Raw genomic sequence first — 17,615 nt, 5'->3', positions numbered from 1 at the left:
AAATCAGAAAAAATAGCGTGGAGACGGAGATAAGCTTCAAGAATGAGCAGCATAATGGCTATTTTAGTAGCAACAGCGAGTGAGCGCCATGTTCGAACAGATTTGTTTGCCGTCAGAATAACAAAACCCACAGCCATACAATACAAAATCCTTAGCAGCAACAAGCAAGGAGGAATTGAAGATGAAGAAGAAGAAGAAGTAGTGCCTCCAGGCCGCCATCTGTTTTGTTCAAGGACTCAATTGCCGCCATGTGGAGATAAGCTTAGCTATCTGATCTGCTTGTGGTGATAGGCTGAAGACACACTACTGGGATTTCTTAATATAATGCTGCTTTAATTTAGGTATTCTTCTTCTTCTTCTTCTTCCTCTTCTTATTTATATGAAGAGCTACAAACTTCAATTTGGGGATTTCATTAGTATGAACAGCTTCAATCTGGGGATTCCTCGGTGGAAAAATTAAAACATTTATTTTTATTTTTTTAAATATCTACCTGACAATCCTAAGTAAGCACAAATCGACAAATTACCTGCTTAAATAGTAAATTATAATTTCATAAATTTATTCAGAACTTATTCAAATTGAGTTATTTAATTGCAGTTTTCCAAATAGTTTACTTATTTCATGGTACTATCCTCCAATTCCCACGAATTCCAGCTATCAAGATTTTATCGTTGACTAACGAATTTCTATCACATCTTTCCTGCTTCTTAGTACTGCTCTGACTACCTTACAGAGAGACACAAATGGCTTACGCTGCTGTAACTTCGCTTATGGGAACTCTGCATTTGCATTTCTTGCAATCACAACCACGCTTCCCTCTTCAACACAAACAAGAGATAGTTAATTCTCTCCATGAAAATCTTGGTTTCCTCCAAGAGATTCTTGAGAAATCTGAGATCGCCTATGATGATGCGGGGGCGATGAAAGATTTAGAGGCAGAGATCAGAGATGTAACGTTCAAAGCCGAAGAAATGATTGAGATGGAGTTGAGTAGCATATATCTTCAATCAAGCAGTTTAGAGGCTTGCCTCCTCAGGCTTCATGGAATCTTCAATCAAGCACTTAAACAGACTGATTACCTCAAGACGAAGATTATACGTGAAAAACAGCTTGCAAAAGGTTCATCACAAGCTGAAAGAATTGCTGACGTTTCACTCCTTGGTTGGATTCGACAAAGAAGACTACACCTTGGTTCAACATCATCACAGCCTGATCTAGAACTGGAGAACATTAAGATGAGTAAATTTTCCAAAAACACTTCAACGTTTGACAGTAGAATGGTTGGATGCGAAGAGGAGTTCAAGACGATAATGGATCAGCTCACTCGACAATCAGTGAAGCAGCTACAAGTTGTATCAATTGTTGGCATGGGAGGAATAGGCAAGACCACTTTAGCTAGGAAAGTCTATGAAGATCCATCAATTACTTCTCATTTTTACATGCGAGCATGGGTTACTGTGTCTCAAGTGTATAACGTGGAGCAAATGCTTCGATGTCTTCTTGATTGTGTTATTGCAGCGTCAAGAGATGAACACCCTCAACAGAGCAAAGTACCCAAAGAACAAAGAAATCCCAAAGAAAAATTACCACCGCCAGAACGTCTGCGTAAACTCTTGAAGGAGCAGAGATATTTGATTGTGATAGATGATATATGGAGCACTTCTGCTTGGGACAGTTTGCAAAGATGTTTTCCAGATGATAATACTGGAAGTCGTATACTATTGACTTCTCGGCTCAAAAAAGTGGCTGAATATGCTAGTTCAGGTAACTCTCCCCTTAACATGTGTCTCTTAGATATGGTTCAAAGTTTGAATCTCTACTGCAAAGTGTTTGGTAAAACGGAATTCCCTTTTGGGCTTGAGCAAATTGGTAGATACATAGTGAACAAATGTGAAGGATTACCTCTAGCTATTATTGTAGTAGCTAGTCTTCTCTCCAAGATGGGGGAGAAGGAGGAGAAGTGGATGATTGTTGCCAAAAATGTGAGTAGATCAGTGATTGGTGGTTCTAATGATGTATGTTTAAGAATACTATCTTTAAGTTACAACCAATTGCCACACCACTTGAAAGCTTGTTTTTTATATTTTGGTATTTTTCCGGAAGACTATGAGATCCGTGTGAAAAATTTGGTTAGGTTGTGGGCAGCAGAGGGATTTTTGGGGGCTGTGAAACATCAGAATACGGAGGAAGTGGCCATGGAATGGTTGCAAGATCTTGTTGATAGAAGTCTTGTTATAGTTAGCAAACAAAGCTACTATGGGGAAATGAAGACAATAAGGATACATGATCTGTTGCGAGACTTTTGCTTGACAGAAACTCGACGTGAAAATCTCTTGAATGTCATTGAAAAGCTTCCATTTTACAAGACGATATCACAGCACCTGTTTTCAGAACCTTGTCGTTGGATAAGTTATAGACCAGGATCGTCTTTTTTGTGGTTGGATAATCAAATCAGGTCTAACTGGTTAAACAAATCCCATTCCATACACTCTAGTGCTCTTCACTTTAGAGATATGAAACATCTATTTTCACACTTCAAACTACTAAGAGTACTAGACATTGAAATTGTATTTGGGGAGGGTCATGGTAACGCACTAAACGTGCTTGCAAATCTTGTTCATTTGAGATACTTAGCTTTGTCCACAAGTGAAGATGCCTTCTCTTTTGATGTAAAGCTCTTTGAGCATTGGAATATGCAGAGTTTTATTGTTCGTTCTTGTGCTGGTATATTGGATTGCTCTCAGGCATCTCAAATTTGGAAAATGTCACTGTTAAGGAATTTTTATGTTCAGGCATGTTTTTCATTAGAAACTTCAGAGGTTATTCATAGAAATTTACAGACTATATTTTGGTTGGATCGCAAGTGTTGTACAAATGATCTCTTTAAAAGGATTCCGAATTTAAAAAAATTGGGGATTCGGGGTGGAGTGTCTTCTGGAAATCCGGATTATTTTTATAATTTATTCCAGTTGGGGCAGCTTGAGAAACTAAGTATCAGAGGGTGGCATCCCAAAGGTATTCTATGCAACGGCATTCCATGGGAAACTAATTTTCTACCGACTCTTAAGAAGCTCATCTTCAAAGAGACTGGTCTGCCATGGTGTGATATGAGGTTTATTGGTATGTTGCCAAATCTAGAGGTTCTAAAACTGATAAATGCTTGTGAAGGCCCAAAGTGGGAGCCATCTGAGGGTGGATTCCGTCGATTGAAGATGTTGGTAATTGAAGAAGTATTTCTCAATTGTTGGAATGCCGTGAGTGACCATTTCCCTGTGCTAGAATGCTTAGAGTTGCGTAAATGCTATTGGTTGCAAGAGATTCCTAGTGGTTTTGTTGATATCACCACACTAGCATTGATTCAGTTAAAAAGCTGTGAGGATTGCCTTTTGGCTTCCGCAAAAAGGATTCAAGATGAGCAACACAGCTATGGAAATCATGCCCTCCTTGTTAGTTTCGAAAATATTGGTCTCTTTCCATCCCTCTAATAAATCTCTGACCATTTCTGTATCTTATGGTTGCAATTTATATGTTTTCTCTCACTTGATCTCATTTTTGTGTATCTGATTTATTATTCCTTACCTATTCTTTTTTACTTAATTTAGAGACCCGAGCCTACAATGTTATACAATGAAGGATGGTATGAAGCATGGATTATGATGGCCGATTTTAGAAATGCAGAGAAACCACTTAATCTAGTTGAGGCTCATGGCTGGTGGACATTCTTGAATCTGCACAGGAAGGTAGTTTCTGCTTCTGAGAAGAAGTTGCTATTGCAATTTATCTTACTATATAGGAAGAAGCTCAATCGCTAGTAACATAGTAACGAGGTGAATAATCTCTTTGGATTCTTGTCTTGTACAAATATTTAAAAGATGAAGTATATGCATCTGTTTTTGGTTTATAAATTATAAAAGTATTTCAGTTCAAGTGTTTTAAGTCTTTTAGGATTGAGAGTTTTCCTGCTTATTATTGTATTGTGTGGCATGATGATAGAATTGTATAAATTTCCTCTGTTATATATATAGCTCTCCCTATTTGAGTTTCACATTAAAGTTTTGTATGTAAGTGTTTTCCCTAATACAATATAATATAATATATTGTATTATTAAGTGGTTTCAGTGCAAGTAAATGATTAAGTCAATAAGTGATTTAGTCAGTTAGGTAATTTAGGATATTTAGTTTAGCTTTAACTGAATATCTGGCAAGTAGGCTTTTAAGCAAAATAGTCCTCCCACAGCTCTGTGTTGAGAATACACACCATCAAGCTAAACTGAATATCTGGCAAGTAGGCTTTTAAGCAAAATAGTCCCCCCACATCTTGTGTTCAAAATACACACACCATCTAGTATTCAGGAGAGAACTGGTAGACAAAAAACACTAACATTATTCTGCAAGTCTATTATCCTAAAGACAATTCCTTCAACTATAGCGAGAGATATTCAGGTGATCCTAAAGCTTCCGCTGTCACAAGGTTAGGCTACTTGTGATTTAAGTTTCATTCAGTTTATGCTAGTATATATTTTATATCTAACATTGTAATCTCATTCTTAAACACAGACAAAGGGTGGAGTGTGTGTATGAAACCTTAGTTTTCTCAATGAATCTGAGATTTCCAGAGATGGAGAGGCAATCAAAAGTTTAGAGGCTGAAATTTATGTAACAACAGGTTGGATGAAGGCATTTTGAGTTAGGTGTGACTGTAATAATATATGTTTTTAGGCCAAGTTTTTTGGGGCGTTTTTGAATGCATTTTGACTTAAAATTTTTAGTTATTTGACCAAGTTAAAAGCTACTTGGGATCATCGAATGTTTTGTAGTGATGTGATAAATAGGCAATGGCATAAATGCATAATGTGCAAGCTAAGACAAAATGAACTGGCAAATTATACCGTGCATCACGGTGCACCTAGTAATGTGCATCACGTACGTAAACGACATTGTTTTGAGCATTGTAAATTAACCGTCCGTTTTTTAGAAATCACGTTTCCCGTTTCGGCCGATCTCTGTATTTCTGTTAATATTCTGTGTATTCCAGGCAATCATTCTGTGTATTCTAGGCAAACGTTCTGTGTATTCTAGGTAACAGTTCTGTGTATTCATGTTAGTAACACATGTTGTGATGTGTTTGTGCATTCGAATGTTTAGGAGGATGAGTTTTGTGTATTTTGTTTCAATATTCTGTGTATTCATGTTATTAACACATGTTATGATGTGTTTGTGCATTCGAATGTTAGGAGGATGAGTTCTGTGTATTTTGTGTCAATATTCTGTGTATTCTGGGCAAACATTCTGTGTATTCTAGGCAAACGTTCTGTGTATTCTAGATAATGATTATGTGCATTATAGATAATGAATTCACTGGAGTCATTCGCGTCCGCGTCCACTAACATCTGTGTATTTTGTGTCAATATTCTGTGTACTCTGGGCAAACATTCTGTGTATTATAGGCAAACATTCTATGTATTCTAGATAATGATTATGTGTATTATAGATAATGAATTCCCTGGAGTCATTCGTGTCTGCGTCTACTAATATCGAAACGATGTCGTTTACATACGTGGTGCAGGGTATAACGATTGAAATGAACTTAGTTGGGGTCAGTAAGGCGTTGAGCATGGCCCAATTGCTTCGACTCAACAATCAACATGAATTGTGAAGTGTAAATTTTAGTGGTAAGGTTTGTGTGAAAGTTTATTTTCACACCGGATATTGTTTTTAAAAAGTGGATCAAAAGGAATGTCAATTAGAAAGCAAGTGAAGCATAGATAAGTTAATCAATTAGAAGTAGTTCTCACAGATTAGCATAGGGATATAATGGAAACAATCCAAGTAGCAACTAATGAAACAATAAAAAAGAATTGGACTAGTCCAACTCTTTTTTTTTTTTTTTTGGGTTTGCCCAAAGGTATCCCTTCAGCCGACAGCTAAATAACTAATCCAACCTTATGCTTAAGGGACAAGGTGCTGAACCACCACGCGTCCACGCCAACCATTTTGGTTAGGCCAACTCTTCTATAAATGCTATGTGATGTCTAATTGGTGATCATTGAAAGATTTAGCAAGGATCAAGGAAGAGGTAACAAAGGTGTCAATGATATTCTCAGTCATTGGACTATCAATTAGCAAAGAATCATACTCTTATGGCGATTCATTTCTAATTGGAACAATTTAATCAAAAACAATCTACAAAGTCGATCTTCTTCCAATTCCCTTTATTCACAGCGAGATTGAAATTGCTAGTAGTGTATCTAAATGCAAGTGTGCCCTATTCTTATAGCTACACACAATTCCAAAGTTTCTCAAGCATAATTGAACCCTAAATGATACAAGAGATCAAATTATAGCATAATCACAACAAGAACCCTAGCTAATTCAACACATACTCTTTTTATGCTATTGAAATCATATTCATATAAGCATCTATAATAAGAGCAAGCTTATTATAATTTCTATCTATTTTCAATAATCCACAATTGAAGGCGAAGTGGTGGCGGAGTGGCGACAGGGGAAGAAGAAGAATCAACAATCCATACGGGCCTGCATATAGGGAAGACGGCCAAAAAACCTACAATTAGGGAAGGTTGCTCATCGCACAGCATGAAGGGAAGGCGATTGAGAATCGTCTTTTCTAACGTTGAATCAAACACTAACAAATGAAAATATTTTTTAAAAAATTAATTAGTTTTTTAAAAATTATTTTTCCTATTTCAAAGCTCACCCTTATTCACTTGTATTCATGAACCCGATGCACAATCCCTACTTAATTTTTCTTAAAGCGAATTTTTCAAACATTAACCTGATTAGCTGTTCCTATTTTGGATATTTAATTCCATATTCCACATCAATTTTAATATAAAGTGCTAATAGTCAATATAATGCTGCCATTTTGCAATTAAAAATATAATGCTTCGGTCTTGCAATAATTATATTTCTCCAACAAATAATTATATGAGTCAATTCCTTTTTTGGTCCTAGACTTATAGTGGCAAAGACAATTTTAGTCCTCCATAAAAAAATCAGACAATTTGTGGACACACTTATTGTGACGGGGACAATTTTGGTCCTCCGTCTATATTCCCCGTTAGGCCGTTTGAGAGGGGGCAAATTTGTCATTTCACTATATCTCTTCCTTTTTATTTCATCCTGGGTGCTATGTTCTTCATTGCAGATTTCACAAAGCATATCTAGGTGCATCTGTTTGAGTTTGCGGTGCCGGCAGGGAAGATTCAGCTTCTTCTCCGATTTAGGCCGTGCAAGGTTATACTAGTGTATATCCAATTCCCTTTTAGAAATAATTTGAATTGTATAGCATATAGATTTTCTCGCACACGCTAGGGGTGCAAATAAAAATTTAAACTGATTAAATTACCAATTTTTGGAGTTACAAATTGAACTAGGTAGAATATTTTGGTCGTTGATTTAAGAATGCCATAACACTATATTTTCCCGTGCTCACCTCCTTTATTTGAATGCTGAAATATAGTGTGCAGACGTGCTCTACCTGTTCCTTGCATTATATTTTCCTGCTCATTGCACTATATTTTCCTGTGCTCACTTCATTTAAATTTGTTGAAAGCATTATATTTGAATGCTAAAGTATAGTGTGCAGACTGGCTCTACCCACTCCTAGCACTCTCTGAAGACAGCGAATCTGCTTTATGTAGAGTGTGCGGTACGTATGACTTGGATTTCTATTTTGTGGGATTAGTTTCTCAAAAATTCAAATCTTATTGCTTTTTCTATTTTATTTGATGCAACCCACTTATTGATGAAATCCAAATCCTCTACTAAGACTGAGTCACCGTGCATCCTTCCAAATATTCAGTCGAGTCGGGATGTGCCAACCCTGGAGGTTGAGGATTGGATTATTCAACCTTTTGAGAAAAGATTGTCTAAAATAGAATTAAACACTTACTCACCAAAGTGAGTTTTAGTACAGTGTAAGTTATATATATTGAGGTTGTACTTATTAAAAAAATAACTATGTTTTGACACAACAAACCTTATTTTTATTAATTAAAACATAAACGTAGTAAAATGAATACATATTGTAAAAATAATAATTAAAACATAAACGTAGTAAAATGAATACATATTGTAAAAATATCAACTCAAGATCATTATTTGATAAGAAAAAATGATGCTCTAAATGACGTTGGTTATGAATTTTTGTTATTTAAAGGAGATTATATTGGAAATGAAAGTTATTAAATGTGGCCAACTAATCATATATGTATATATGTCTAGGCCTTCACTTCCGATCCCTTCCCCTACAATACCTCGATCTCAATTCAAAATCCAGATGTCAGCGACCAACCTTAGCTTAAAGTGCACCGTTTAGACGAGAAGACGGTTAAGAAACAATATGGGCAAATGACACATATGCATGAAATTTCACGTCCTTATCTGAATTACACATAACTTGATGTTCCAATCCAATTCACGCTTCTACTCCCCCATCTTTACTATCCACGAAAAGACCTAGGTCTAATCGTGTTTGAGGCATGCCAATCCATATTGGCTTGCCCCACCCAAAATTAACTTTTACTAAGAGGAATTTTACACAAACTACTTAGGCGGTCCTCATCCTAGCAAGTCTTCCACTTGCTAGGTGAGGTGGCCATTGATGTGGAATTTTATTTTATTTTTGTTTATTTTTTTTGTCCAGGTGTCTTGCAAGCTATCTAATTAAGAAAGCTTGCTAAGACTGACAAAGGCTGCCGCATGGCAGCTGCGGCAGCCTTTGTGTACTTATTTTTTATTTTTTTTATTTTTTATTAGTTATTATATTATTATTTGGTTATTATACTTATATTTAATATAATATGAAGGTGGGACTATTTTTGAAAGTGAGAGAGTATTGCAGGGATGTAGAACAAATATTGAATAATTTGTAAATTTGTTGATGTGGAAGTGTGACCCATTTTAGAAAGTGAGAGAAATTTTTGGGATAAGGATAGCCTTATACTTAAAACTTTAGTCTTATTGTAATCCATTATCTTTGATTGTTGGGCTGGGCTCCTAAGGATATGAGAAATCCTAGTTCTTATATCGTGGACCGTGGTCCCAAAACGACGTCGTTTCAGTAAGTGGGAGACGGAGCCCGTAATTGACACTACAATTCATCTCAAAAGATACTGCCTTACATTTGTTTTGATATTATCAAATGAAACTGTAGTTATATCGAAATGTAACTGTAGTTGTATTGAAATATAACTGCAGTTGTGTTGAAATGTAATTGCAGTGTATGTAAACTGAAAGTGAGTGGCGCGAATTAATCCGTCTGTTTTCATTAATCAAAACGACGTCGTTTTGATGCGCGGTCCACAATGCTTCATGGACCACGGTCCACGATATAATTTGCGGAGAAACCCACCCTCCTGCCCGTGCATTTCCAATGGCTTCCACCACTCTCCCTACTAGCGACCGGGCAGTAACTTGTTCGCCGTCCACTTCCCACACGGAGTCGGTCCCATGGAGGATGTTGCCTAGGCACTGCAGAGGTAAGGGCGGGTTCAACTTCTTTCGCAAGTTGATGTAATCTGTGAGCAAGTGCGTCTTGATGGTTATGGGGGCCATTATGTTATTGGGGGTATATATGGGGGCCATTATGTTAATTTCATTGCCAGTTATGGTGGATGCTCTATTTAATTAAAAACCGGTGAGCTGGCATGGATAACTTCTGATGCAGTCATTAAATAATATTTAGAAAAGTCAAGAATTTTGTGATCTAGTGGTATCAAGTTGCCCTTCCATATGGGAGGTTTTGAGTTCGAGCCTCAATGGAAGCGGCGGTACTGATTCTTTATGAAAGTAGGTATGAACAAATACTCCATTCTAAATGAAAGTAGGTATGAGCAAATACTTCATTCTAACAGAGTCAGTAGTATTAAAAACAATGAATATTAAAATTACACATGTTGGCTATTGGATTTAGTTTTCAATAATTAGCTAGATTATATTTTAATCATATCTTAGAGTCATTTCCATTTTTGGTCCTACTGTTATTACGGCATTGCCAATTTTAGTCTACTTCATTAATTTTTGCCACATTGCGGCCAGTATTATTTAGTTCTTGCCACTTTTAGTCCACCGTTAAAATTTTTGTCAAATAACCGTCTAAAACAGGGGTATTTTGGTCTTTTCATGCTTTGATAATCTCCTTAACCCTTTGCAGTACTTTTCCTTACACATTTTCATCCAATGAAGAGGTCCGGTGAAAGCCATAGCTTTGTAATGTGGCTCACATGGCTTTCGCTGGACCTCTTTATTGGATGAAAATGTGTAAGGAAAACCACTGCAAAGGGTTAAAGAGATGACCAAAGCATGAAAAGATAAAAAAAATACCCCTGTTTAGGATGGCCATTTGACGAAAATTTTAACGGTGGACTAAAAGTGGTAAGGACTAAATAAGACTGGCCGCAATGTGGCAAAAATTAATGAAGTGGACTAAAATTGGCAATGCCCCAATAACAATAGGACCAAAAATGGAAATGACTCTCATATCTTATTATAAAAAAGTATGTATAATAGACCAGTGTTGCAAAAATTCTGCTTAGACGCCGATTAATCCCCGCCTAGACGCTAGGCGCCGGTCGACCGCCTAGCGTATCACCTTAAATGGTGATCTAGGCGGCTGGCCGGCTAGGCGACTGGTCGTAGCCTTTTTTAGGTACAAGCAAATACCCGGAGTATTCCGGGGTTATCGATCCACAGGGAAGCGGGGTATCAAGCACTAGTTACTAATTAATTCACGAGAAGCTATTCCTACGTTAACAATGGGTATTTATCTATAATTATGAAAACAAAATAAATGAAGCAAGGCAAACGGACTTTTATATACAAGAGATTAAGCGCGAGATTTTTGGGTGTCAAAGTGTTTAATCACCTAGTGCCAATCTAAAGTGAAATAATCATTCGGGTTCAACAAGTGTGGATGATTGCAATCTAAAAGGGAAAGATTACTCTCGTAATTCAATCCCAAAATAAGGTAATTGGAATACACACTCTCGTGAGCTATTCACAACATATAATCAAGAACTAGCAATAAATGGAATACCCACTCTCGTGGGCTATTCACAATTGGAATACTCACTCTCGTGAGCTATTCACAATAAATCCCTTAATCAACATGTCCTCTCTCGAGGTACAAGAATCAAGTGCAATTGTGGGTGCTCTAATTCATAGACAAATTTAGCAATGAAACAAGTAATTAGGATCCTTAACTACAAGCATCAAGAAATTAAGCCACAATTACAACACAAGTAATAAACCCAAATAGATATTTCATTCAAGCAATTAAAGAACTAGGCACATAGGTTCATAAACACTTATCAATCCAAAAATCCCAAAGGAAAGCTTAGCCTATCATGGCTAAAATAGATTCAACAAATATACAATAAAGTTTTAAAATAGAAAAGAGAGGAAGAAATTCTCCCGAATGAAGCCTCCAAGCTCTTCTCTTTGATCTCTCTTCTCCAATTGATTTTTCCTTTTTGAGCTCTTTGAGAAGATGAGAGCTTCCCTTTCTTGATCTCCTTTTGTCCAAATCCGCAGCCAAGCTTAGGGTTTGGAGAGAAAATGATGCTTTTATAGTGGGTGGAGAATGAGGGGCAAAATAGACATTTCATAACAGCAGAAATTTCAGATCTGCGATTTCTCGACGCGTCGAGGACTTTTCTCGACGCGTCGAGATATTCCCGAACCAAAATCTTGGCATTCTGCCAACTCTCGACGCGTCGAGAAAATTCTCGACGCGTCGAGAATCTGTCTGCAACACAGTTTCGACTTGCAGCCTAATTTTGACCCTTTTCCCTTTTGAACCACACTTTGATGTCTTCATAAGAGTTGTAGCCCTTGAAGTCTTCTTTCCAATGGTTCAAGAATCACCTCATTTGGATATTCTTAGGCTGAGATATGGTCCGATTACCGAGGTGTCGCCATGGTAGCGGGAATTACAACTCTTTGGCTCCTTTGGATTGGCTTTTGCTCCCAAATGGTTCTAATGCACTTCTAAACACATCAAAAACATCTAAACCAAGCATTATACCATTTTAAATATGAAAACAAGGAAATAACCATTGGACACAATATTTTATCACACAATTTACTATAAACCCTACATAAAAACACAAGTAAAATCGGTACAAATGGGAGTGTATCAGCGACCGCCTAGGCGCTGACCACATAGGCCTCTTAGGCCGCCTAGCCGGCCAATTAATTAACTATTGTTCTTTTTTTTTTAATGGATTATTTCACTTAAAACAACATCGTTTTGAGTGAAATAACCGTAAATTGTACAAACTCTATATTTTTTTTAGGTTAGTATTTAATATTTTAGTATTAACTATTAAAGTATTATATAATTTATAATTATTAGTCTTTAAAATATTAAAAATACTTAAACAAATTTTGAATAAAATAAAAAATATATATATATATAAAATACACGGGCGCCTAGGCCTTGATTAATCCTCGTCTAGGCGTTCTAGGCACTAGGCGCTCCCCGAATGTCCGAGGAGCACTTAAAAATTTTTTCAACCATGATAATAGTCAATTAGTGTTAGCATTAAACAAAAACAAAAACTTGTGTGAGACCGTCTTATAGGTATTAATCTGTGAGACGGGTCAAGTAAATATAATTTAGATCATAACTACTGTTATGAGTTGGTCTTTGATTAGTTTTTATGTCCCAAATTATGTTGATCTGACTCATCTTACGAATTAAAACCAATGAGACGGTCTCACACAAGTGTGAACTTTAAATAAGAAGTATGCATTTTGTTGGTTACCTTAGTTACAAAGTTTTTGTTGGGAGAAAATGTATTTGAACAATGCGAAGGAGAAACGGGAAACAAAGATAGTATTTTTACGGTTTTTATTAATAATATTTTTTTGAGTTAATTCTATTTTTTACCTAGATTTATAGATGGCAGTCCACTTTTAGCAGTCGTTATACTGTGGACCATGGTCCACAATNTGTGGACCATGGTCCACAATATAATTTGCGCACTTTTAGAGTATGTTTGACAGAGCTTATTTAGGAGCTTATAACTTATTTTAAGCTACTAAAAAGTTATAAGCTCTATTTGGTAATGTTCCTAAAATAAACTCTTAGCTTAAAATAAGAGCTTATTTTGGAACGCTACCTAATATAGCGTTTAAAAATAAGCTAGTAGCTTCCTAACTTTTTTCCCATATTTAATCTTATTATTTTAAATAAATGACATCCTTTACCCTTCCCAATTAAAACCCTTTATCTCCTCTCCTCTGTAAGTTTCACGGCAGACCCCTTCATCTTCATTCGCAAGAAGCATCGCCATAGGTATGTATATTTTATTTGGTTGTATTACTTGTAACAGGGCCGGTTTTTTTTATTTACGTGGTCCTGTGCTGGTAAATAAGTGAGGCCCTATCAAAGTATAAATAAACTGCGAATTGTAGAAAATTGATTCGCGTGAATATTACGGAGTAGAATTTTTTTTGAATAATACATAGTAGAATTTATATCAGTCATGAAAACCTAATTTTGAGCTAATATAATCACAAATACGTATACTAACTATTGGGACAGGTTGGACTAGGGGCCCCCAAAATTTTGGGTCCCTGTGCTGTTGCACATCTTGCACGCCTAAAATCCGGCCTGCTTGTATATATTGTGTTGTATTTCATATTGCATATCCATAAGCATGTATTATCCAATCTCAAATTCAAACTTGAAAAGAAAGAAACAAACTTGTTTTTTTGCATGTATTGAATAGATTATTATTTTTTCCCTTGCTGGCTATCCAATATCAAATTCAAACTTCTTTTTTTTTTTTTTTGCTTGTCGTATGGTACTGATTTATTACGGCGGATTTGTTTTTTATTTTTTATTATTTTTTATTTCTATTCAAGTATTCAACTACTAATGCTTGTTTAAATTGGATTATTTGGATTGTTTGATGTGTTTGGTCTCATTAAACTAAATTATTATTATTGTTATTTCTAAATTAGCAATATGACTTCAACAAATGATAATATGGATGGAGAGAATTTTAGGTGGACCAACGAGTACGTGGTGCTCTTTTGTGAGATTTGTATCAAATATATTCGAAAGCATGGGCGTGGGTTAATGAAATGGAAAGAAATTAAAGAAGAGTTTGAAGCTACCACCAAACGAAAAATTGCACATAGAAGTTTAAAGAATAAGTGGGATGCTATGAAAAAGGAATTGAATGGAGAACTTGGAAGCAATTGAATCGTGAAGAAACTAGCTTAGGGTAGGATCCTAGTACACATAAGATTAGTGGCTCCGATGAATGGTGGGAGAAAAAAATCAAGGTTTGTATTATAGATTTTTAAGATTAAAACATAATTATATTTTGGTGTTGATTGTAAACTTATTCTTTTAATTTCTTTTGTAGGAGAACCCAGACTATAAAAAATTTCGTAATAAATCCATAGATTCTACAATGGACGATTTGTGGTCTAAGTTATTTAAAGATAGCTATGCAAATGGTGAAGGTTGTGTTGCACCCACTATGGATCCTCAATTAGTGCAACCTATGGATATTGAGGAAGAAAATAGGGAAAGTGAAGAAGATAATATAACTAGGCAAGGATTTGAAGATATGTTATATTCTCAGGATAACCAACATTCTTCTCAATATCATGACTTGGAGGTAGATGAGTCCTCATTTTGGAATAATTTCATGAGTGAGGTGAATAATTGTAGTGGTAACCAAGATGCTAGTGGCACTCAAGTACCTAGGCAATCTCAAGGTAATAATGTTAGAAAATTTGCAGAAACTCAAAATATTGGTCTTAAACCCACTCAAATGAAGCGTAAGGGGAGACAATCAGGAGGAGCAACTAAACTTTCTAATCAATTGGATAGTTTGATTTCAAATTCAAATCGGGCATTGGACATTTTAATATCTGATAGTACTGTGAATACTCAAAGTAGTACAAGTGTTAGTCTTGCTGCAGCAATAAGTGTTGTTAACCGCATGGTTACTGATGGTATTATGAAAAATGTTGAGATAATGTGCGTGGCTGATACATATAATTTTATACCTTTATTTGCCCCACGATTCAGGAGTTTTGTTGCTTATTTCTTTTACTTTGATACATTTAAGGCCCGTTTGTGTGTTACATTTGATCAATCTTAGTTTATTCACAAATGAGGAGCAAAGGAAGGATTTTCGATCATCTCAGACTAGTTTTCGAGACATAAGGAATCTACCCCGGGACGGAAATGAGCAACGGAGCACGAAAGGAGTCAGAAGAGGACCAGGGGGACCGCATCACGGCCAACCTCACGGCCGTGATGTCGGCCGTGATCCCCACCGCGGACAGCAGCTGGCCACGCCACATCACGGCCCCGATCCTGGCCGTGATGGTGGCCGTGACCCGGCTGCTGTCCAGTATTTATTGCGCGCTTTTTCCTGTATTTTGGGTATTCCGAGCTCTAGTTTAGTTTAGTGCAATTTTTCCCTTCTTTAGAGTTTTCCATAGCATAGAATACAGCAGATTTATATCATTGAATTGGTTTTCAAGCTTGGAATCATCGTTCGGATTGGAATTACTTTCAAGAATTGTTTGTAAAGTTTTCCCTTTTTATTCTTTAATATTGCAGCTATGTTTTCCATCTTTAATTCTTGCTTTGCTGTGTTTACTTCGATCATGCGTGAGTAATTCGCTTATGGGTTTGGATTAGGGGTCCATTGTTAATCTTGATGTTTGATTTATGATCATTGCATAAAGGGATTGAATCTTTTACCTAGGGTTTATGTTGATTTGGGGATTTCTTTCTACTTGTTATTGATTGATGGCCACAATTGATTGCTAGTCTAGGAGAGGGAATCATTACAACGAAAGTTGGATGGAGACCTCGAGCCTTACCAATTTCAACCTAATTTTCCTACTATGAGAATATGGGTAATTTTGGGGGCTTACAATGCTTAGGTGCTTAAGGTTATGATTGATGCATCACGACAGTGGGGCAATTGTAGCCTAATTCTGTTTATTGATTACGAAAGTAGCTGAATTGAATTATTTTGTGCATTGGCCATAAATCCCTGGATTAATTACAATCGTTATACCCTGCACCACGGTGCACATAGCAATGTGCACCACGTACGTAAAACGACGTCGTTTTGGTGTTAGTGGACGCGGACGCGAATGACTCCAAGGAATTCATTATCTATAATACACATAATCATTATCTAGAATACACAGAACGTTTGCCTAGAATACACAGAATGTTTGCCCAGAATACACAGAATATTGACACACAATACACAGAACTCATCCTCCTAACATTCGAATGCACAAACACATCACAACCTGTGTTAATAACATGAATACACAGAATATTGACACAAAATACACAGAATATTGACACAAAATACACAAAACTCATCCTCCTAAACATTCGAATGCACAAACACATCACAACATGTGTTACTAACATGAATACACATAACGGTTGCCTAGAATACACAGAACAGTTGCCTAGAATACACAGAATGATTGCCTGGAATACACAGAATATTAACATAAATACAGAGACCGGCCGAAACGGGAAACGTGATTTCTAAAAAAACGGATGATTAGTTTACAATGCTCAAAATGACATCGTTTAGGTACGTGGTGCATATTGCTATGTGCACCGTGGTGCACGATATAATTTGCCAATTAATTATTCTTTCCCTAATTTTGAGATTGTTAGAACATCAAGGTTACAATCCCCCTAATCTAGCCCATTACCTTATCATACAGTTTACTCCTTAGTCAATTGCTTTCTTTTAATTTACATCTTTCAGTTTTAGTTGCTTGGATTCTAGTTAATTCACATACTCTAGTGCCTAGTATTCTTAATTCAAACAATTACGTGCCATAGCCCCAATCCTCAGCGGAACGACATAACACACCCATATTTTCACTCATCATTATACCTCATCAGTGGCTCAAATTGCACGGACCGTTTCTTCGACATTGGCGTCGCGTGTACTCGTTCCTACACCATGATTCATTCTTACACCATGTTTCCGACTTTAGCTCTCCTCCATATGCTTGCTGACTAATTCTCAATGTGATGTATATAAATAGCTTCTAGCTCTTCTTTTGTAATTTTTTTCAATTATCAATTTCTATGCATTCATATTTATCCATCTCTTTTCTAGCTTTCACGTAGAAACATATAATATATTCGTTCTTTCCATTCTGTTTGAATGACTATAATATATTATACATTATCAATTTCTATGCATTCATATTCATTCTTTCCATTCATATTATATTCTATTTATCCCTTTTCTTTAGTCATTTCCTATTTTTCCAAGTTATATTATTTAACTTCTATAATTCTCAATTTTCGATTATTCACTTTCGCATTATTCCGCTATATTCCTAACAAGTGGTATCAGAGCGGTTTAATTGAGAATTATTTTCAAAGATGTCGACTGTTACCAAGTCCGATATCGAGAAGTTTGACGGGAAAATTAGCTTTTCTATCTGGAAGGTTCAGATGGAAGCCGTCAGGACCAGTTTTTTGATTTGCGGGGCCCTGTGCTAGTAACTAAGTGAGACCCTACCAAAGTATAAATAAACTACGAATTGAAGAAAAATT

At 36.2% G+C, this 17,615-nt stretch overlaps 1 protein-coding gene across 3 annotated transcripts; it reads left to right on the top strand.

Moving 5' to 3' along the window:
• Positions 1 to 5,751, top strand: LOC115996169 (putative late blight resistance protein homolog R1A-10). Of its 3 annotated transcripts, XR_004093574.1 has the most exons (4): positions 1 to 341; positions 713 to 3,466; positions 3,604 to 3,741; positions 5,568 to 5,751. XR_004093574.1 is itself a non-coding variant. In XM_031235308.1 (3 exons), the coding sequence occupies exons 2-3, from the start codon at positions 745 to 747 to the stop codon at positions 3,630 to 3,632; spliced, it is 2,751 nt and encodes a 916-aa protein (XP_031091168.1). In that variant the 5' UTR covers positions 1 to 341; positions 735 to 744; the 3' UTR covers positions 3,633 to 3,937. The 3 variants fall into 3 exon arrangements, 2 of the variants coding, with proteins under 2 accessions (XP_031091168.1, XP_031091167.1); XM_031235308.1 differs by lacking the exon at positions 5,568 to 5,751 and having other exon boundaries at positions 735 to 3,466; positions 3,604 to 3,937; XM_031235307.1 differs by lacking the exon at positions 5,568 to 5,751 and having other exon boundaries at positions 3,604 to 3,937.
• Positions 5,752 to 17,615: the final 11,864 nt, after the last annotated feature.

This window comes from Ipomoea triloba, chromosome 11 (assembly GCF_003576645.1).
Source record: "Ipomoea triloba cultivar NCNSP0323 chromosome 11, ASM357664v1".
Taxonomy (NCBI): Eukaryota; Viridiplantae; Streptophyta; class Magnoliopsida; order Solanales; family Convolvulaceae; genus Ipomoea; species Ipomoea triloba.
Note: the sequence above shows the minus strand (reverse complement) of the source record. Positions and strands in the feature narration are given on the sequence as shown.